Below are 23291 nucleotides of genomic sequence, written 5' to 3'. Positions count from 1 at the left end.
TGGCTCATGGACCTCCACATCAAGTCACAGGCATAGCAAGGGCTGGGAAATAATCTTTATTGAGGGAAAGGTAGAGACAGACAATTCCTTTATTTCATTATTCATTCTTTTAAGTGTCCTAGACATCTTTAAACTGTCAAAGCTGCAGAAATTCTTGCACAAATCAGGAGCCACTATTTAATATCCTATTTCTGACAATTTCATCATGATCTTGAATCCAGGAAGGGACTCCTACATCCTCCATGCCTCCTCACTGAGGAGCAAAAGAAAAGGCTTATCTTGATTCAATGGTCTCAGTCATTCAATTACCACTATCCATTCTGATCTAGATTTAAAGGAGAGTATTTGAAGTTTTGGCCCTTTACCTCATCTCTGCTCAACCTGGCACAGCAATCCACATGCTGATAAAATAAACCATCCCCACCCACCAGTAAAGTACCTCCACATGGCCTATTTACTACTAAGAAAAAGAAGTTTCTTCTGAAATAGCAAGCCAAACTTACAAATGCCTCTTTCAGGTTTCTTGTATGTATTACATATATACATACTGTACCTGTTAGAGCTCCTGAAACGAAAACACTGTTTTAGAGAAAGTTTGTTTTTCTAAAATATCACATTTAATAGCGAAAAACATTTTGCACATTTACTATTAAATAGCCTATGCTTTGCTATAAAGCTAAGCATTTCCAAATTAAAAATAAAGATGATCTTCCGAGCAAAGGGAGCAGCATGAAGTTAATTGTGCCTAAATGTTTTTGTAAAAAAAAAAAACCATGGCATTTTTAAGACACAAGAGTAATACACATTCCCATTTTTAATTACTACTGAAAACTAGTTCTGAAGTTAACTTCACCCTGCAGCACTTAAGTCACTAAACTGAATTACAGGCACTAAGAACCTTCAAGTGAAACAGACTTCAGATGCAAGAAGTGGACTGCATTTTAGGAAAACCAATTCAATTTAACAATATATCAGTAAAGGAAAGAGGCTGTCTACAGTACCATTTCTTTCCTTTAACCCTCTTTTTTCAAGACAAGTGACTCAAAATCAGAAGTCCTGTAATTAGGAACCAGGATCCAATAAACCAACAATTTTTATTCTCTACTCAGAGATTTCCTGTGTGATTGCATGCAAGGAAATTAACATATGTCAGCCTCAGTTTCTTTATATGCAATCTGAATTAGATGTTGGGGGAGGGAAAAAGAGGCAACTTAGAGTTAAGTAACTATGAATAATTTCTTTAATTAAAAAAAAATATTTAAGCACTCAGTTTGCAGACCCAAAATACACAAAGTAAAAGAAGGCTACTGCTCAGCTGAACTGGAACTCCAACCCTCATGCCCACTTGCTCTACAGTATTTGGAGAAAAGACAGGATTTGCAGCACTCCCGCCATGAACAAATCCAGGCTCTGCTAAGCCCCAGGAAATAAAGTTGCAAAACAGAAGGTACCGCACACAGCCAGACACACCTATTTGTTTACACAGCACAGACTCCAATTTCAATCCTCTGAAGTACTCAACTACAGTAGTAGTGTAGCGTGTAAAAATGACACTTAAAATGAATAGCCAGTAAAAAAAGCCAATTTACAGGATTCTAGCTGTCACCGGCTTCCTAGCTTAGTTAATAAAAATCAAATCTATATATTAGGCCCTTCAGAATAGAAACTACCTCTTCATTATGTTTCTACAGCACCTAGCAAAAGGAGGCCCTCAACTGGTAATTGAAAATACCAGAAAACCCCAATACAAATCATAAGTTCTGCTTTTAGATGCTGTATCGGGAACCTTCTGTCCAGGTGACAGCCTGCCATTGCAGGATTATTTTTTTTTCTAAACAATATGACATCCAAAAAATTATTGTTCAGGGCACTGTAATTTCCACCTACAGATTAGCACTGCACTTAAGAAAAATCCTAACAAAACAACTTACTGCCTTTCAGTCCCTACACTTGCCACAGTGAAAAGAGACTGCCACCCAGTGGACTACAACCAAGTACATCAACTGCAAGCCATGACATTCAATACAGAACTGTTGAAAATTTTATTTTTAAGAAAGTGCGGTTATTTTTAGGATTTTTCCCATTAATATAATAATGTTTCAAATACATAAATTCACTCATCATTCTGTCCTGCACCTGAAAAATCAACATTTGCATGAAGGCACTGTACATATAAAGCTTTTCAGAATTATAAGAAAAAAATAATCTACTAAATCAAGCTTCCACCAGAGAAATAGTTAACTAGTGCAATCACTCCGTTCAGAGGTGGGTTATGTTCTAAATGCAGCTTGTGCCATCCTTGGGAAGGTTTAAACAGAATTCACCTGTTACATGGCAATGCTGAATAGCATACACAGATCGTTTAACACCTCTCGAGCTTTGGAGTTCATTTGTATTTGTAAAATCCTTCTCCAGTCTTCTTACCCAGCTTCTTTTCTTCTACCAGTTTATTCAGAAGTGGGCTGGGTGCAAAAAGAGGATTGTTGGGCTCTAATGAATGCCATCCTGGTGGAAGAAATGAAGTGGATGAATTAGTAACAGTTTTCTTTATATGCAAAGATAACAGACATCTGCATCTCCTCAGAAAAATGTTAAGAGGTCAGAAAACTGAAGGAGATTTGGAACTTATTCTAGACTCTCTAAGACCCTTCAATACAGCTTCATAAAGCACTGACCAGTATTGATGATTATGAGCAAATCTAGCAATTAGTCTTTACGTGTAGTCTACTCTGAACACCTTATAATGTCCACGACTGATGATTTTTAATACTTTAAAAAAAATTAAGAACTTTTAGAATATAGTTAAGTACAAGGAAATAAAACAGAGGCTGTGCTGAAAAGAAATTCAAATAGAAAGAAATTCCAAGTTGAATTTCTACCTGCAAAAGACATAGTCAGTTAGAACAATACAACATTACTCCACAGTACCAGCTAAAAGCAGAAGAGGTTTCATCGAAGATGCCATTCTGAAAGTGACATTCAGCCTTGGAGAATATTTAAGCTGCTCATTCAAAATAATACAACAACCATCAACAAGCCATCTCCAATTATCTTTTTTTGTTATTGTACTGACATTCATCCACTTATCAACTGAAGTGAAAGGGGCATGGTATACTTGCACCTTTTAGGGTATTTGCTGGGTTTTCTATTAACTGAGAATGAAAACATGGCTGGCAGAAAAAGGATAGGGAGTCTCAATATTTGTTGCTTTTCATCAGAATTTCTTACCTCCAGTACATGTCTCTCCTGCCACTGATTCTTTATAAAGTTCCACTAATATTATTGTTATTTTCCACTGGAACTTGATGAAGTCAGCAAAACCACTGCTGTTCTGTCCCCATGTACATAGGCCACAGGCATACAATACAAACACGGTACTCATACAGCATTCTGAGCTGAATTCTCATTCCTTTCTCCTCAGCAGTTAAAAGGCTATGCCATAAACATTTAGTTCAAACTAATTTAAGAGTCAGATTTTCATTAGAACATTCACCTACAATTTAGCTAAAAAGGGGAAAAATAGAAGAAAATAAGTATGCAGTACCATCTATAATGTATTTACTGGTATCCAACCCCACATAGTCCAGCAGTTCAAATGGACCCATGGGATAGCCAGCCCCAAGCTTCATAGCAACATCAATATCTTCCTTTGATGCATCTCCTAGAGAAAAGATTGACAGTTTGATGAACAGAGAAGATTCCGCATCTACTTGGCACCACTTATAAATAATTAACAGGGTGTTATTTCACCCGGGTGAAGCTCTTCACAGAAATCTCTGCACGTTTCAGAACCGCAAAAACTGGAGTCAGCATACTCAGCTGGAGTATAAAGCTGAATCGCTCACAAAAAAAAAAAAAAAAAAAAAAAAAGCCCTGCAGGCCTGCTTTCCATTTTTCTAGCTTCCTCTTGCATTTCAATATAGATCACTATGCTATTGATGGAGCCACAGCTACTGTGTGCTCAAACTGTCATAAAGACTAGAGGAAGAATTGGTCACTATGAAGAATCAACAGCTTCTTTTAAAGGCAGCTGAATAGTTTAAGTAAGAAAAGATCTCAATTTCAGCTTCATGAGATCATCAGCAGCTTTTGAACGATGCACGGGACAGAGCTACCCTTACTCTACAACAGCCAGAAAACAAGTGATACCCAGATGATGGCCAATGCAGGCATGGGGAGAAAGCAGTAGCAGTTGAGTAACTTGCTTATTTACAGCAACTTTCACTGAAGGATATCCATCAGCATCAGGGATGGCAGATCAGAGTGACCTGAAGAGCCTGTGCAGGTGCAGTCAAATTTGTGAATTCCAAAATTATTTAAAAAAAAAAAAAAAATCAAAATTATCAGAAATTTGTTACTTCTACTTCAGTCTGTGCCTTTAAAAATACAAGTCCTGCATTGCCCCATTGTCACAGTTAATGTTCACTTCATTCTTTTGCTAGGAATTCATATTTTATACTGTCATGAGAGCAGATGCACCTTTACTGCTTATTTCTAATACATATTTTGATAAAGGCAGTGCACTTCTTTGCAGATCCTATAAAAAGGATGAAGTTAAACAAACCCCAGAGGTACTTGTTAAGTAACCTCCATGCTCAATGTGTACAAGCATTCAGGGTGTCCAAAAGCTTGTCAGACATAGCCTATGCAATTTATAAACCTAAGATCAGAGAATCTTAGAAATAAATTTTCAAAGTCTCTTGAAAAGGCAACAACTTCGTGAAAGTTCTGTATGAAGTCATAAGTTTTATACATGTCCTTTTACACTTTAAAGCTGACAACTTTTTTTCTAAACCACATTTTACTTCTGAGAAACTGGGAAAACTAGCCTTACTTAACTCTAACATAAGTTCAGTTCCCCAAATTCAAACATGTGTAAATCCTCAACTCATTTGAAGTTGATGCAGATGTACATACTTCTTTTATCAACAGATTTGTCCCACTTTGTCAAACTTGGGACTTGGCCACCTGACGGTATACAGTTGTGTTACAATACAATTAAAAATACTAAAACGGGAAACAAGGGTTGTACCCCTAGTTCATACTAGTCTCTTCGTGTAAAGCAGACTCCCATAGAAACTTGACTGACTGCTTTTTTGGTTTTCCACTAAGAATAGGGCAGTACAGACCACCATACATTAATATTTATAATATGCCCCCTGTTTAAATCACTGTTAATATACTAAAGGTATTTTGCCTATGCAAAAGCGCACGTTTAACCCAAGGAGATTTTGTATAAATAAAGACTCAGGGACTGACCCAATAAAATGGTATTTCAGTGCTTGGAGTTGCCAAGAAAAAGACGACCAAATTCCATATTAATGTGGATGACAATCTGGCTCAAGTGTCTACTCTGAGATTTAGTGCAAAGGATATGATAAAAATTTAACCTGATTCAATGGAAAATATGAATTAGGAGACAGCCACCAGGCTTTTCAAAACATTAACCAGCTTTTAAAATAGATTTCATTAGAGTTAAAAATTCATAAATTAACTTTAACAAGTTTGGAAATATCACACTGTTGAACAAAATACAAACAGAATAAAGATTAAATCAAAATAGTGTTTTGCTTAGGCAGAAAACAGTCAATTTAAACATACAATCTTAAGTGACTCTTTTCTTCTACATTTAATTAAAAGTTCTATTGTCTCCTGAAATTTGTATAATGATATATGTCACTTAACAAAAGCAACTCTTTTTACACACACTGGAACACCCATACACTTTATTTAAAGTTATGCCTTCTTCTGAGAGAATAATGCCCCTTTGCATTGCACTCCTTTGCCTTTCAAGTCACTAAATTCGCTCTTTTCTCCCTTTGAGATGTCACTAGGTACATCTGTCGATGGATAAACAAGCAGTGTTGGTTTATATTTTTTTTTTCTGGAGATCAAACCATCCCCTCCATGTGCTATAAAAGAGATTTTTAATATTTAAAGCATATTTGGTGGAATCCAGATGATGGAGTGCTTTCATCTGTAGAAAAGCAGTGATTTCAAGAACAAAATGTTTCAAATGACATTCTTAGTAGCACGGAGCTATGAGCAGAGCACTTGAAATAAAAGCAAGTATACTCCGTAATTTCCTCTTTATCCACTACATTATTGGCTTGTTTCCTTTTCAAAACAATTATCAATGCTTTGAAAAATTTTGTGGTTCTTTGGGGTTTCATGATTATTTCTACTTACCCTCAGTATTAATGTAAAAGAGACCAGCAGTGAGATGGGAGTTCCCAAAGAACCTATTTCTAAAAAAGGACATAGAAGAGGAAGAAGAGGTTTCACGGGGCAATAGTTGAGCCCAAATCACTTGTATGCCAGTACCATAGTGTGACGCTGAGTATTATACTACTTACCTCACCTGAAAATTTCACAAGTCCAATATAAGTGAACTCAGGAGAACTTTGCTAATGGTTCTATTATGGGATTTTCAACCACTTTAATGAACGTCTCTTGGGATGGAGAGAGAGAGGTTCCTGATTAGTTGGCAGAGGATATTTTTACAATGTCACTACACTCACCTTGTAGTCTCCAAACCAGAAACATTTTCCACCACGAGAAATTTCCCACACAAGTAACTAGTACCTTCTGACTCTGCACACACTGACATTTCAAAGTGAAGACAAGGCCTTTCCAACTATATGTATTGGCTCATATTTGGTGTTCACTATTCACTTCCAGCCTTTAAGGTCTGAAAGTTTTGAGGAAATCCCAAGGCTCTTCTGAAGGCATATAACATTTAGCAGTGTCACTTGTCAACATTCCCTGCAGTCAATATCCCAACAAGTACCTCTCTCGAAAAGTCGAACAGCTTCCATCATATATGGCACCAAGAGACGGTTTACAATAAACCCTGGAGTATCCTGTGAAAAGATAAAAAGGGATTCTAAATAAACATTCTTTACCTGTACTACACTCAAAACGCTACATGAAAAATTAAACAAGTGGATGAAGACACTTATTGAATCATCAACTTCTGGTACTCTCTAAACTGCGTTTTTCATATGATTTATCTGCTCATTATTAAAACACAAAAGATGAATTTCACAAAAAAGGAATGGCATATAAACATTCATCATGACTGAGAACAATAAGACTACTACAAGTGCAGCTCAGTTAATCTTAAACCAATTTAATGTGGCCAGCCAGCAAATACCTTTTCTTTAGCAAAATTCTGCCGATATAATTTCCTGAAGGATACGAGAAGAGCAGTTCTTCTCTAACAGTTTTTTTGGGTTTTTTGTGTGTTCACTACTAGAAACACTCCTGGCTAAACAGTCTGCTTCTCCCCCAGTGCACACTGGTATACCATGCTTTCGAAAGTTAGGATCACTTCAATAGCAAACACCAATGCTATCAATGAAAAGATAAGATACGTGCTGTCAGAAGAAGATAACAGACTGATACAGAACTTCTTTTACACAAGCTTCAATCAAAATCAAAAATACAAAGAGAAAGAGCTTTGCAAATATAGTATTATTTCATATACTACTACTGTTTCAGATGCTTATTGTTCATTCCATTTTATCGCAATATTTTAGTCCAGAGAATTCCAAACAACTTTTCTTCTACAAACAGGAATTTAGGGGGGGGGGGGGGGGGGAAGGTTCATACATGGAGACTGCATTACCCTCTACCCAAGCTAATTTATAACAACAATTCATCATATATTCTGCACATTACATACTGCAAAACCGTGACAGAAACAGGAAAAAAGTCAACTAAGGCCACAAAGCAATTTAGCAGTACAGCCAGAATTAAGAGTCCAGCATCCAGACGCTGAATTACTGGTGACTACCAGATTGCAGGCCCTTCTTTTTATGATCAAATGTCTCCTGGGGGCTCTGAAACTCAAAGCAATAGCTTGCATAAAGCTACCCAGACCACAAGTTAATGGATTCGGAAAAAGTGTGCTCAGGAAGCAGGTTGTTCCTCTAGAGAAAAAAAAACAAAGTTGCAAAGCAATGAAGATTAATATGGGCCTAGTTACTGCAGTCTTAAGAAAAACTTGCAATGAGCACACACCATGGAGGATTCATCCAACTGCCTCACAATACAAGAGGTAGCAGTCTTGTCCCTAGCATGGCTAAAGATGAGCTCCTGCTTAAGCTCTACAGTCCAGGCTTCTCCAGGACTGGAAAATAAAAAACAAAAACTGTAAACCCTGATACTTAATGAGTTTTGCTGCTCTAGACAAGATGTCTAGAGTCACTCTACTTTGAGGAATTTGTGGTAAATGTGGGTGTTTTCTTTGTCAAAATGCTTTTAATAGGGAAGAGAAACTGGACAAAAAGCAGCCTGGAAATTCCTGAAGTCCTCTTACATCTACTAAAACCTACCACCTTAAAATTAACAGTTTTCAAGCAGAGACCTTCTGAACACTATCAATCAAAATGTACTCACCTTACAACTGACAGGACTCTTTCCTACTGCTTTACTGAAATCCACAAGCGATTCAAAAGTCTTTTGGCTGGTCATTGGAGTCTTGATGACCTGGGCAGAGTGAAGGTAGGGAGAGCGTAAGCACATTTATGAGCAGAATCTCTCTCATTTACCAGTACAGCAATGATTAAACTGTAATCCAGAACACTATTCCAGAAATTCACAAAACATTTGTTTTACAAAAAACAATTTTGGTGGATATATATGTTAACAGACACAAAAATCTATTTTAAAGATTGTCGTGGTTTAACCCCAGTCAGCAACTAAGCACCACGCAGCCGCTTACTCACTCCCCCCCATCCAGTGGGATGGGGGAGAAAATCAGGAAAAGAAGTAAAACTCCTGGGTTGAGATAAGAACGGTTTAATAGAACAGAAAAGAAGAAACTAATAATGATAATGATAACACTAATAAAATGACAACAGTAGTAATAAAAGGATTGGAATGTACAAATGATGCGCAGGGCAATTGCTCATCACTCACTGACCGACACCTAGCCAGTCCCCGAGCCACGATTCCCTGCCCCCCCCCTTCCCAGTTCCTAAACTAGATGGGACGTCCCATGGTATGGAATACACTGTTGGCCAGTTTGGGTCAGGTGCCCTGGCTGGGCATGAGAAGCTGAAAAATTCTTGACTATAGTCTAAACACTACTGAGCAACAATTGAAAACATCAGTGTTATCAACATTCTTCACATACTGAACTCAAAACATAGCACTGTACCAGCTACTAGGAAGACAGTTAACTCTATCCCAGCTGAAACCAGGACAAAGATAGATACAGCATTTTGCATATTTTGAAAGTATGTGTTTCTTTAAGACACTTTCCCACTCAACCTTTGAAATCGTATTTAGAGATTACAGGATAACAAAACAACTTTAAAAGCTACATAGTCTCTGTCGCCTTGGGAAACACGATGGCTTCACTTTAGAGAACTATATTAACAGACATATTTCCTGATATAAAGGGTTGTAACATCTACCCTGTGCCCAATGTAAACTGACATTTAATTCTAAACAAAATTTAAAATCTCTTTCAAATTTGTGACAGCCTCTTAGCTTTTGAGTAGTATGTTTCCATGTTGATTTTCTTCACAACTGAGTCTTTTGTCACATGTAGTATTTTCTATACTTCACTGGAGTTGGGATGCATTAAGACATTTATTACAGACCTAACACCACCCCACCCCCCCCCGCCAAAAAAGAAGAAAAAAAAAAGAGACTTGCAGAAGCTGAATGGGTTATGATATTTGTGTTGAAACTGATCTCCATGTGCAGTAACTGAAAACTGCTATACATAAGCAGTTAAGGCTGACCACCTTGTTCATACAATTAAGTCACACAGAGGTTTCCCCCCATCCTAATGACTGACATAAGGCCAACACAAAAAACCAGTTAGGACTGAGCAAAAGGCTTCTCAGCAGAAAAAAAATAGTGTTCTTCGATATTAGATAAAAATATCTGAGATGCTTACGTAAGACTGCAACAGTTTCAAGAATGAGTTTTTAATATACACTTCAGAATTTTGAAACATTAGCACTAGCCTTTTGGATTATTAGAGAAAGAAATTCCCTCAAAGCTATGTGCTTCTGAGCATGAGATCAACAATCTATGAAAAGAGCAGATAAGACTCAAAGGCACTGCAGATTTGTGACCCATGAAGGACAGCTTCCATGACAGATGACCGGCAATTTCAGTAATATCTTTCATAGTTTTGGCGAGTCTCTTGATTTTCCCCAGATTATTTCAAACTGAAACATCTGTTTTACATAGAAAATGTTGTTCTACAGTGTTTGTCAATGCCAATCCTGATTTACAGCAGTAGTTCTGAAACAAAAGCAAGGCTTTACAAAGTGTATTTATTTACTAATATTGGCGCCTTTCAAGATCAAGTCACTGAAAGCACAGCTTCTGTGTTTCGAAGTTCTTCAAATACTACTCATCAACTAGAGTGACTCTGGGGTAGGACATTCATAAGTCAGGTGAAAAAGCCCCACAAATTATAAAGATTGACCACAGCAGTCAGACAGGGATGGCTCTGTTTTGGTTTTTTTTACAAATAATGCCAGATATCTTCTGCATTTTTCAAATCTCACAGAGGCTTAGTTTAGGTTCCTAGACTATGATTTGTTTTAGGCTTGAGACAAGGCATAGAACATTTCATCCACAGAGATAAGTTACTGCCAACAAGTAGTTCTTAGCACAGAAATCAATAAAGCCAACGTGAGCCTAAGGAATTATGCTAAAGATTTCCGATACCTCTGACACCACCTACAAAATTCCTCCCTTTCCTTCTTACAGCATTCCCCAGAGCATTTAGTCACAATATACAGGATGCAATATTAAACTAAAAACAAAAAATCCACATGGCTACAGAAGTTAGTGAGAGAGAATCTGCAAGTAACGATACTCTGAATCAAATTTGTTAATTTCAGCCAAAAGGTTCAAACATTTCAAAAGGGGGAGGAAGGGAATGATACATTCAAAGACATAGAGCAAGTAACTGCATCTTATGTATTTTAATGAGAAACAAGCAAAAAATATAATAAAGTGAATCTCAGGAGTTCAAAAGGCAGGCACAACATATTTGAAGTGCTCGTCACCAAAGCAATACTAGAACTAATCCCTTATGGGACAGAGGAAAAAGATTTACAGTATTTAAGGGCACAAAGTACGTGAAACATTTTGGGGCAGAGTGGCCAAAATGCAAAGTTTATTTTCACTTACTCAAGAGTTTATAAGTTCGAGCTGATCAAGGTCAGCCATAATGGGGGAATGTGAGAAAAAGGAGAAAAGAGACCTGTCATTTTTTCTGCAATGTGACCTTTACTTTGGAGGCACAGATAAAGCCTTGTATCAGATTATTTCTTATTCTGCTCTGCATTGCAGTATTATTAAAAATTGCACAATGTAGCCAAAGAGACTATGTTTAGAAAAGACGTCTGAAGAGTTATGTAGAAACTTGTTTTTACACTTCCTTGAACACTGGGAAATACTGTAATACTTCCAGACAAATTATCTGGAACATTGAAACAAACACGATTGACTTTGTTTCAAAAGTCACAAGGCAGTAAGATTTCATCTCTCATCATTTTCTATCAATTTCTGCACCGGTAACAACCAAATTCCTCTGTCAGTCTCATCAGATGATTTTAAGCTGTCAGTAGTTCTTACTAATCAGCTTGCCTGCATGCCTGAAATGATCACTATAAACAGCACCTCTGTTGGCAGTTCAGTGGAGAACTTCGGAGCCTCGAGACTGAAGGAGTTACCTCTGCCTCTTCAACTTGCCCCTCAACAGAGACTGCACCACCCTCTTATCACTAGCAGTAGCTTATTCCATATCAGAAGAGCTGCAAACTGAGATCTACTCTTTCATCTAACTTAATTCCCAGTGATGAGAACTGCATTGCTGTGCTACCATGGTTATTATGGTGATAAGACACTTACCTCCACGAGCTTCATCATTGGCACAGGATTGAAGAAATGGAGACCACCAAATCGGTCCTGCCTGGTGGTTGAGTTAGCCAACTGCGTGATTTGCAAGGATGAGGTGTTGCTCGCAAATATCGTATGCCTGGAAAAAAGAAACATATGGATTGCATAAAGGACAGCTATTTTTCTGACAGTAGGAGACTGGTGCACTAAACATAAATAGATATCCACTGGCTAACCATCCACAGAATTCTCAGAAACATCCCTGCAGATTATCATGGTCTTTTTGCTGAGGTACAAGTACAGCAATGACAACATAACCACTGGAAGGGCTGTGTGAGTTTCTGACTCGCGAGTAAGTATGTTGAATACTTATATTAGGTGACAGAAAAAAAGACTCTAAGTAGAAAAATTTTGTTAACTCCCCACATCTATTCCAGGTAATTCCTTCAGCAATCCTGCAAACCTAATGGTGTTTTTTTATTGTTAACATTTACACATCTATGGAAATCCAATTGTTTGCCATGTCAAAAATGCACTTTGGAGCCTTAAGAAAAATTTGGAATTTTAAAAATTTTTTTATAGTGATCAATGGTAGATGTGATGAGCAAACCTACCACCAAAGCAAAGAGCTGATGGAAAAAAACTGAGAAAAGATAAAAACTGCCATGCACAGGACACTGCAAAGGATACACAAAACTACAAGAATTTTAAGACAAAGATGAAGTCCTTTTCCAGACATAAACCAGATTTATAAATTGTAATTTGTAATGTTTTTCGTTATTTTTTTCCCCAGAAATACCTCAGAACCTCAACACCACTGCTATACTGACATCGCACCAAAAACTTACAGAAATGGCTTTTTCTCAAACCACAAAAGTCTGAAACTAAATTAGAGATGAAGCCCTACCTTCCATTCTGGGCTGTATCCTACTGACCTTTCAAAAAGTCATCCTACCAGACTCATCAGATGTTAATCTATATTGGTATTTTGCTTACATTTCACTAAGATGTAATTGAGCTTCACAACAGAGCTTTCAGAAGAGTTATGTCCAAGTTGTGGGGAGATCTGATAGTGGCATTAAAAGAAAACATTTGGGGGTAAAAAAGACCCACACTGATTTTCATTTTTTATTATGTTTTCTCAGTTTTTGAGAATTTGTTATGGAGAAGGAAATAAAAAATTCTGAAAATTCCTGTTTACACATCTTACAAATATTCTTTTGCTATTTCCCCACCATAAAGTGGGCCTTATATTGTTCTGAGGTGGGGTACTAAAAAGAGTATTCTACATTTCATAGTTTTGACCTTGCAAGGTCAATGCATCCAAAAAGATACTTATCACCACTTAAAATCTGCCACTGTATACAAAGAATTCAAATATTCATATGAAAATTAAGCACATTGATTTGTGAGATGTAATCATTGCGAGGTTTGTATCTGGGTTCACTTAAAAGTATGAGATTGTACCTCAGCATCACTTCTGCGGGTGAATACTGTAGCCTCACACAACATAGAGCCTTGAGAAAAAAAGCATTAAATTTGTATTTTGTACAAGGCTATTTTATTTACACTTTCTGCTCTGACCAACCAATGGATTTAAATTGGGTTTAAAACAGAATTTTCATGCCTCTGTGACTTAGAATTACATAATGCATGCTTCACATGACAGCAGAGTTGGAAGGCTTTTGAAAGCAACAGTACTAGTGAAGCCCTAGTGATGCTTTTCCAGGCACCAGTGTGCTTTCTCTTGGTGCCATCTAGTGGGTCATGGGAAGACATTAAATACAGAGTCCAACACAAGGGAATCATACCATTTCAATAACAATGACTCTTACAGTCCAGCTCCCTTACACAGTGAACACTGAACAACACTTCTTTTGTAACAGTTTTGTAACACACCGATTCTAACACAGTGAACAGTTCCTAACCACTGGCCAGCTCCTAGCTGAGTTTCCACATCTGAGGATAAATCCTAGACCAAGAGATGTTGACAGGCATTCCCACCACCCAGAAATAAACAGAAAGCAAGCAGGCAAGAGCTCTTAAAGAGGATATCCAGAAATTCTTCTGTCATGTTCATTATGATGCTGTTTGGAAAAGCACTGCAGTGTTTAAAGGCCTAGAACCCAGAAGGAATGTGGGGATATTCTACAAAAACCCTAGTCTGACCTTTTCAAAATGGAAATGTGAGACTGATTCAATTCAAGAAAAGGAAAACAGAACTGAAGAGTGGGTAGCAATACTTTTATCGCCTGCTCTAAAGATTGTGACCATGTAACACAGTAAAACAATTACCGTATTAGGAGGATGAATATAAAACAGAGAGGAATGTAACATACACAAGCAATTTTGCAAAGCTCTAAGAACATAAACCACTACGCTCTCAGACTGATGGCATCCAAGAAACAGCACTGACCATTTCGCCTGGACAGTTACCCAGATGAGGAATACCCCAAGTTCCCAATGCTCTCTAGGGTTGCCAAACTCTCCCAGCTCATTACATTTTCTCTGAAAACTTAAAGGAAATTCACTCTCTACCTCCGAATAAAACTTCTCTCAATAAAGAATAGCTTGCCCACCCCCCTCCACTTATAGATCCACTTTCAGAGGAATTATAGTTCTTTTATAGAGAAAAAGGAAGAGGAAGTAAGTTAATCACATTTTGTTTTTTTAATGCAATGCTTTGGTTTTGTGCTGTCCCCAGACTTATCTTCACTGGAGAAGTCATCATAGTGCAAATATGGGAGACAAACATGTAGCTGTTGCAGCTGAGGAAATGCGAGACATGGGATACAGTACAAAAGAAAAACACATGGTTTCACACAGCTCATGTTCCAAAGGCATAGTTCATCATCTTGTTTGAGCAACTGTAATATACAGCCACTTACGTTTCAATCAGCTACTCCTGCGCTAAGTCCTGAAATTTGAATTAAGACAAGTTCCCCCTCCTCAGAAGGCTGGTCTTTCATGCTCTCTGCCTGTAACATACACTTCACAGTGCCATGGACGCCCGGGGCCCCACAGAAGCAAAGCTTCTCCCGAGACTCAAAGCTATCTTTAAACAAAGCTTGTCTTTGTTACCAATCACTCACAAGTCCACCACCCCCATTAAGCTGATGCAACAGTTAGTCCATATAATGGTTTTAGAGATTTTGAAATGTTCAATCTTAGCAAAGGCTGTAGGACGCCTGCGCTGACAGGGAGAGCTTTCCATTCCTCCGCAGTGCTATGCAGGATGAATAAAGCCTACTGCTTCCTTCTAATGCACAGAAAAACACTCATGAGACATTTCTGCCTTTTCCCATGCTACTCACATGATCTGCAACTCTATACTCCTCACATAATTACAAATTACCCTTTGTATCTAATAGCTAATATTTTAAACCCTTGGCTACAAGTTTCACAATTTTACTAGCTTTTCTTTCTTCTCATCTAGACTTTCTACACTGCAAGCCATATTCTTACTTCCCTTTCTTTATCCTACAGGTAAGATATCTGTATGTTTATCATCATTTCCAATTCTCCTTTTAAAAAGGAAGGCTTCTTGTCTAAGGTCATTTTTCCCAACCCTGCAAAACCATGCCTTTTGCCACAGGAAGGAGCGTATCTGAACACCTCCCAGTATTTTTTAACACTCTGTAATGTAAAATTTTATGTTTCAAGGCAGCTATGCTTATAAAGAGCTCACTCTTACAAAAATAGCCGCAGCTGTTCCAAATATACATATAATTAAATGAGGTTCCAAGTCTCTGTGCCCAGCTTTCCTTGATGACTGGTTCTCGACAGTTTGCCATTTAGTAGACTCTAATTTGCTCATTAGCTTTCTCTGCTGAATATGGACAAAGACGCAAGCAACCAATGGTCCGTTTTCACAAAATAAGCACAATCTAATCATGACAAGGTACCTGGTAATTGCCGAAGGCAGCTACTTACTTTTGTCTGTCAGACTAAAGGTAACAGCAAGTTATTGTTTTTGGAAGTACCAGTTAATTTTGATTACCGACCATATGAGACAGCCTGAAAATCTCCCCAGGCTGAAGTCACCTAATGGTAACATCTTTTCTCCCTTGACATTACATTTAAGAGACAGCTTGCCTAGTTCTTTGGTTAGACAGTCTAGAATACCTCTTAGCCAATACCCCTGGAATTAGCTGTACTAGTTAAAACCTCAACCTGCATGCAGTCAAGGTCTTGTGATCGCGAGTCATCCATTACAAAGATCAAGCTTCTGAGACTGCATGCTCAGCTTAACAGCATTTTTTGTTTTAGATACAATTCAACAGTAACTTCCAACAGTTATCAAATACAGTTCAAAGAAAGTTCCAGGGACTGTAAGTAACTAAGTGAGTGCATGTTAAGAAATTATTTACACTTTTACCTCACACACAATAACCAGCAATGAGCTATTTCCAAACTCTTGTAATACAAAGTAAACTTAGCTCACTTAAGTCATTGTTGAGCTGACTGTGACTTACGGCTAAGAGGCTGAGACTTCTTAAAACTTGTTCATGCCAGGCATGCGGACAACAAATATTTTATCATCCCAATTCCCTATTTAAATATGGGAACATGTATGTTAACCATACCCCACATGTACCAGGACAAGCTTATTCTACTGTTGTGCATTTGCATTTAGTTTTGAACTTGCCGAGTAGATGGACAAACTTTATGACTAAACATACCCAGAAGCACATCAAACAAAGCAATGCAACAAGTAAATAAGCCTGCTGAATACACCTGAAAGTGTTTGTAACATACGCACCTGGCATAACAACTATTCCATACCACATGACAGTCTGGAGTTAGCCTAAGGGAGAAAAACTCCTGTTTCTAAGAAAAGCAGCTAAGAAAATGCAGAGCTAACGGTGTAAGAATAAAAACAGAAGATACAAAGGTCTAAGTTTCAAAATGTAACAGGAAAAATACACATACTCTGGAGCAAACTTATCCAGCCTCTTGAAGAGTTCATTTTTAATTTCCTGGTTCTCCACAATGGCTTCTATCACCAGATCCGTGCTGTGGACCACTGCTACTGCATCTGTGCTTGTTGTGAGGTTCTTTAAGGTCTTCTCAATGAACTCAACACCAGCCTGAAACATTTCCAAGAAGATGCAATGTCTATTTACAATGATTTAATTTATTTTCACATGAAAATCCTCTTACGTGCTCTGAAGTGTTCCTGAGCCCTCAAAAATTCAGGCAGTCTGCCACATTTTCAAATCAGTGAGAAAGTTCTAACTATGTACAGATATGATGCTTTCACTGACAAAATTTTCCCAGCCAATCAAATCTGCTTTGAAGCAAATAGGAAACCTTTCAATTCATTCTTTTAGGAAAACTATTTGCTGCAGTCCAACCTTCAGCATAAGAGTCTAAGTGAACAACTGGTTGATCAATCAGTAGTTTCTGAGACAACCTGGACTTGCCCTCCATAAAGAGGAACTTTTCCGGTTTCAAACCATTGCATTGTTTTCATCCAGTGATTATCTGGTCTCACTCATATGAACAGGTATGTGCTAGTTCACGAATACTTCAGGAAATGAAATGGCCTACACTCACTATAGTTTCAATGCATACGTGGGGAAAAAATATTCCGTTTTCTGACTAGTAAACCTGCCAATCTCTGACATAGTTTGTGAGGACAGAAATCAAACAGAACTGCAAGACTCTGAACCAAGGGTAAATGGAGACACAGTACAAGTAAAAACACCTACATGCTAGAATATAATGTCATATGTAAAGTACAAGCATCATATGGACAACTTTCTTTTGGATTAAAAGACCCCCCATAATTATGTATGTATGCTCTGGTTATCCTGGTATTACTATATTTTTCCTTCTGTACTCCCTCATGCAAACAAGCCCTTTTTTATTTCCTTTGTCTGCTGCATCATTCATGCTGGTAATCAATACCAGTATATATTATATAAGTTAATATGTATCAAAAGAAGAATTGAATCTGCTGTGGAATTTAGAGAAACAAGCATAGCAACAAATAATCCTTAGGATATAAATTTAGATGCATCAACTGCTCCAGAGTGACTTGCTGTATGTAAGCCTTACTCAGTAATGTAAATGCAAAATAACTTATGCATCTAATTCATGTTACTCCAGGGTAGTTAAACTTTTCCCTTGCAGTAATCCTATGCCCAAGGCTGGGGGCGGGGGGGGGAGGCAGGCAGAGAGACTCCTTACAGAGGTATTCAGACAATTACGTTACTATTTGCTTTTGGACAAAATCGGTGCATTCCCAGGTAAGCACTCAAAGATAGCTTGCTATTAAGTTAGGATGAATAACTTGGCATCATTTCACATTTAGCACCTGTTTTAAAAGGTCACCAAGTTGTTTTAAATCTTTATCTCAAGGCTGAAGTCTACAAAGGAAAGAAAATAAGGTAAGATATCTTTCAACCTCCCTGAATCAAAAAAAGAAAATCCAAGTTCTTCAGCACACCGGAGAAAGTTTTAAGCCAGTATATTAACATGCTCTATAATGTATAACTGTAAACAATATCAGAACTTCAGTATGGCAGTTTTTATTCTCCTAAGTTCTCCTAGAGGAATAAAGAAGATGTCAACCTCAGGCTTATCTGCAAACTTCTTCTTTGTCACTCTCTTCAAACTCTCTTCAATTCCTTTTGTAGATTTTTTAAGGATTTCATCTGACTGGTCTACTAACACCACAGTGTGACCACTGGCTGCTGCAACCTGAAAGTTAAAAAAAAAAAAAAAAAAAAGATTCAACAGCAGTATCATAAAACAGCCAAGTATATAGATTTGTGTTGGGGCAGACAATACACTAAGAAATGAATTAGGCAAAAGAGAGCTAAAGCACATTGAATCAAGACTTACGCACTTTACTAGAAAAATCATAAAAACCTGCACACAGTTGGGGCAAAGGAGAAGGGATAAAGGTCTCAAACAACTTGAAAGAAAAGCAAAAAGAAACCCATTTTCTCCCCTGAGCTGTCTGCAGAACGCTACCTGCGCCTGGAGGCAGCTGAATTCTGCAGCTATGGCTAGAGAACAAACAGCTATCTTGAAAAGAGCAAGTGGCTTAGCTGTGATCCTTGGATCTTGTAAGGAAAAAGGGCCGTGGAGACCAAAACTGGAACGCTGGCAGGGTGAGTAGGTAGCATAAGGGATGGCTAACCTTGTGTTCCCAGGACAGAGTGTAACACAACTCTGCTGTTAGGCCATGAGCATGTCCCTGCAACAATAGGAAGGCGATAATGCAGCAGTGAAATGTTTGCCACTACAGGACTCTGCACAGACCTGAACGGCCTGCAGACTCTCCTTACTACGTACTTGGTACAAACACTGGCTCAGCTACAGACAGCACTACTGGGTTGTCTTTTTGGTTGGTATTCAATTAATTTCAAACGTATGTCACTTTCTCACACTGCAACAGCCTATTAAAAATCAGCTGTTCATTATCTGTTACTTCACTATTCATTAATTTATGTTGCTCTTGTTAGTTAGCAACAGCCTATCTTCATTTTCAAAATTCTTGAACTAACAGAGTTTTAGTATAATAACTGTGAAAAACAGATGTTAAAACATGGTTCCACTGACTGTTTTAAAGTCACACAACTTAGGAGCTTTCCTTCAGCAAACTTTTACGTCTAACCTTGCACCTGGAGACTTAAGATTCTCCTGTGCTCACACCACCTACTCCTATAAAGCTAGCTGAAATGAAAAATAGAGAGAGATATCTCCTGAAGAAAAGCATGGTGCTATTCTCATCCAAGTTGCCTCACTAATCCAGAAAATAAAGAAATGCCAGACTGCCCCTGGACAGCAGCAGTATAGCTTTAACCAAGTGTCAGTCTGCAGCTGGACATTTCTTTATCCATCTTTTTTTTTTTTTCTATTTTTTTAAAATTTTCACTATGGCCGTTTCATAAAAACAACTGAATCATAAAAAAATATTGAAACCAAGCTTGGACTTGCACTCCTAACACTTCATCTGTTGCTGATCACTTGGGATGGTAAAGCAATGGTGAAGCAAGACCCTCCAGCCTTCAGAAGAAAAATCAATACCAAGCACATTTGTAAGAGATGCTTCACTGATTATCCATTTACAATTACACCATCACAGACCAGTTGGCAAAAAACTCCTAGAAAATTAAGGTCTCCCTTTTCCCACCTCATTCTTATCATATTTACATGGACAGGAAAGAAGAAAAAAGACAAAAGGCCATACTGTCTCCTTGCAATTCAAACACATGCTCGCACAGCCTCTACTATCCAATGATCTTAAGAATACTCAATGAGAACACAAAAGTGCCAAGGAGTCAGTTAATGCTTTTCTCATACAGAAGTGCTTTTCACGTGGCAGAATCAGAAATTACAAACTCCTGGCTTTCAGCCACACGTTTTAGCAGAGGTTAGGTTATCCTGACAGTGTGAGAAACCAAGGAAAGCAGAGAGACAATTTCTTGAGAATTCTAAAAGGGAGGAAAAGCTTTATCAATAGGGTACAGAGAAGACCCCACTCAGTGTTATAATCATCTCCGCTTTGAGATAATTTCGGATTGAGAAATTGGAGGCAGATTGTCAACAGAACAATCCTTGGTCCTTAACGGTGGTAGAAGACCGCAACCCCTGTTACTGCCAAATACCAGATATGTTCCTCTTGACAAGCTGCTCACTGAAAACATGCAGTCTAACAGAATATGCAGATCAGTTCACTTTCCCTGCAGAATTACAACCTTTGCATAGTGTGCATCTTCTTCAAACATGAGAACAACTTTCTTCAGAGTTGTTCTTTGATGGCTCCTTCAGTGGAAACCTCAAGCTTTAGTATCAAGGTAGAAAGGAGTGGTTTTACCAGACAAGTTAATAAACAACTAGGTAATTCCTTAGCAAAAAAAACAGCCCCTGTATTCCTCCTGCCAGAGATTTGCCAGGAGTGTGAGAAATCTTCAGTTCTGAGAAGGAAACCCATTAATTAATTAAAGTGGAGAATTGCTATTTATGAATTCCAACCTCACTGTCAGTTTCCACTTGGGTACACCTGCGTACTCCAGTTATTCTTTGTGAAGTCTGTGAACTACCCTGGTATCTTGGGCAACAGGCTCTTTTTGTGAATTAAGTAAATACTTGAATCTTAAATCACTGACAGGACGGTTTAGTCTTCTGTCCCAAATCTATCAAGCTAAAGATGAACTTGAAAGCCACAGGCCTGAGATTAAACAGTGGGAAAATAAGTCCTATTTAAAGATTAACCACTTCATAATTCTGCAGGTGACCAACAGCTAAATGGTCATTTTAGCTGCCGTATTCTACTTTAACAACTTGTAAAACGTTGCTTGATCTGCTCCCTTGGCAAGTTAGTAGCAGCTTCTTTCTCGGACCAACATTTTCCAAATGTTGTGACACGTTGTCTGGTTTATAAACAGTCCACGCTGTTGTCTCAAGGACCACGTTAAACCATTTAAAACATTGACCTTGGTTCTTCTCGCCTGCCCGCCTGACCCGAAGATGCGCGGATCAGCGAGAGAACAGAAAGTTTTAAAGTTGAGCAGCCGGCCAGCGGCGGCGCAGCAGTACTTTCCGCTCCTCCGCAGCAATAAAACCAAAATTCGCAGAAGCCTGCCAGCTCGGCAGAACGGGTGCGTCCCTCCTCCTCGGGGTGCGACGAACACCCGCGGCGCGGCGCGGGCGAGCTCCCCGGCCTGCCTCCACGGCGGCCAGAGGCAGGCCACGCTCCAGCAGGAACGCCTGCCCGGCCGGCCTGCGGACCGGGGCCGGCGGGCACCGCCGGGGGGTACGGCCCTCCGCGGCGAGAGCCGCCGCTCCGCTGCTTCTCACCCAGCCGCAGGGCTGAAAAGAGGCGCGGCGCGAGGGAGCCTGAACGCGAACTGCAGTATCTCCAGACGAGTTCTGTGTTTTGAACGCCGCTCCCGCCTTCAGCGGCGGCTCGACTCCCTCAAGTCGAAGGGGGAGCGAGGAGCAGCAGCAGCGCGGGGCGGCTGGAGCCGGGGTTCCCCCTGCCGCCTCAGCCCGGGAAGGGGGGGGGGGGGGCCCAGCCGGCGGCGGAGCGCGAACCGCCGCCCCGGCCAGCGCAGCCTTTGAGGGAGCAGACCCCCGCCTCATCCGACCAGCCCGCCGCCGGGCGAGACCCAGCCCCGAAAGGGCCCGGGGCCCTCCCGCTGCACGCGCCGAGTAACGGCCGCCCAACGGCCGCCATGGCGCCGCCGCCGCCGCCTCCCCTCACCCCCGCCCCGCTGCCGCGCCGGGCGGCGCTCACCTGGGCGATGCCGGCGCCCATGAGGCCGCCGCCGATGACCGTCACATGCTTGACGATCAGCTTCTTGGCGGCCGCCGTGGCGGCGGCGGAGGAGGCGGCGCGCACGAAGTGGCGGGTGGCGAAGGCCATGGCGGGGAGAGCGGAGCCAGCGGAGGCGAGGCGAGGCGAGGCGAGCGCCGCGCTCCGCCCCGGGGAGGTGCGGGAGGGCGGTGGCGGCCGCCCCCCCCCCCCCGGGCCCGGGCAGAAGCGCTTTGACTCCTTCCTTCACCTTCGCCACGTTTGATTCCTTAAGGGGAGTCGGGTAGGAAGAGCAAGGTCAGCGGCGCAGAAATCCTGCCGCACGGGGTTAGCGCTCCCTGCTCGCCCCCGGCTGGCGCGGTGCAGAGGCTGCTCTCGTTGCCTGCCCTTTGCAGCGGAGGTCACCGCGTTTCCTTCCAAAGATTCACGCTTTGCGTTGTAGCAGCTCATCTGCTCAACGTTAGAAGCACTCCGTCGTTAAGAGTGTTTCCAAACTAGAAGGGGAGTTCATCTGCAGGCTAGCACAAACTATACACTAAACCAAAAAAAAAAAAAACCCCAAACCCAAAACATCAAATCCTTCCTTTATAAATACTAATGGCTGAATCACGCCAGATGCAGACCACTAAAATCTTCAATCTAATTCCTTCATTGCCAGAACAACCGGCACTTCAAGTCAGCAACAGCTGACAACACAGAAATTACAGCATATTCTACTTGAGTCAGCATCGGGGTAAACATTAAGCAACTTGTTTTCTTCAAACACAAGCAGCGGAGTATTCTCGTATCTCTGCACTTTGTACCAAAAGCGCAATGCAAAAAATTCCCCCTTTCCTCACTCAGCCTCACCTGACGGCAGAGTAGTCAGAAGCAGTAAGTGGCTGCTGGAAACAGCCTTACCCAAACACAGTTACTGCTCCTTGTGTATACAAGTGACAGCTCAGCAGGTAATTAATGAAATTCCCTAAAAAAATAGCACGGTCTAACTCCAGGGTGTAAGGCACAGGATTTCCACACACAGCTGTCACTCCCAAGCGCCCAGCTCTCCCAGCACACCAGCGCTCACACCCACTCCTTCCCCACAAGCGCTTCAGTTGCCTCCGGCTCGGCCCTCCCCTTCTGTGTGCAAGGATCTCCT

At 40.1% G+C, this 23291-nt stretch overlaps 1 protein-coding gene across 1 annotated transcript; it reads right to left on the bottom strand.

The window, feature by feature from the left end:
* Window positions 1–2023: 2023 nt before the first annotated feature.
* On the bottom strand, window positions 2024–22325 carry HADH (hydroxyacyl-CoA dehydrogenase). Its single transcript, XM_075032635.1, has 8 exons — window positions 22136–22325; window positions 18460–18588; window positions 16813–16970; window positions 11893–12019; window positions 8404–8493; window positions 6791–6863; window positions 3545–3661; window positions 2024–2505 (listed from the first exon to the last, which is right to left on the bottom strand). The coding sequence occupies exons 1-8, from the start codon at window positions 22262–22264 to the stop codon at window positions 2387–2389; spliced, it is 942 nt and encodes a 313-aa protein (XP_074888736.1). The 5' UTR covers window positions 22265–22325; the 3' UTR covers window positions 2024–2386.
* Between the last annotated feature and the right edge of the window lie 966 nt (window positions 22326–23291).

The sequence above is a fragment of the Buteo buteo genome, chromosome 1 (genome assembly GCF_964188355.1).
Source record: "Buteo buteo chromosome 1, bButBut1.hap1.1, whole genome shotgun sequence".
Lineage (NCBI taxonomy): Eukaryota > Metazoa > Chordata > Aves > Accipitriformes > Accipitridae > Buteo > Buteo buteo.
This window is presented reverse-complemented; position numbering and strand designations above follow the sequence as displayed.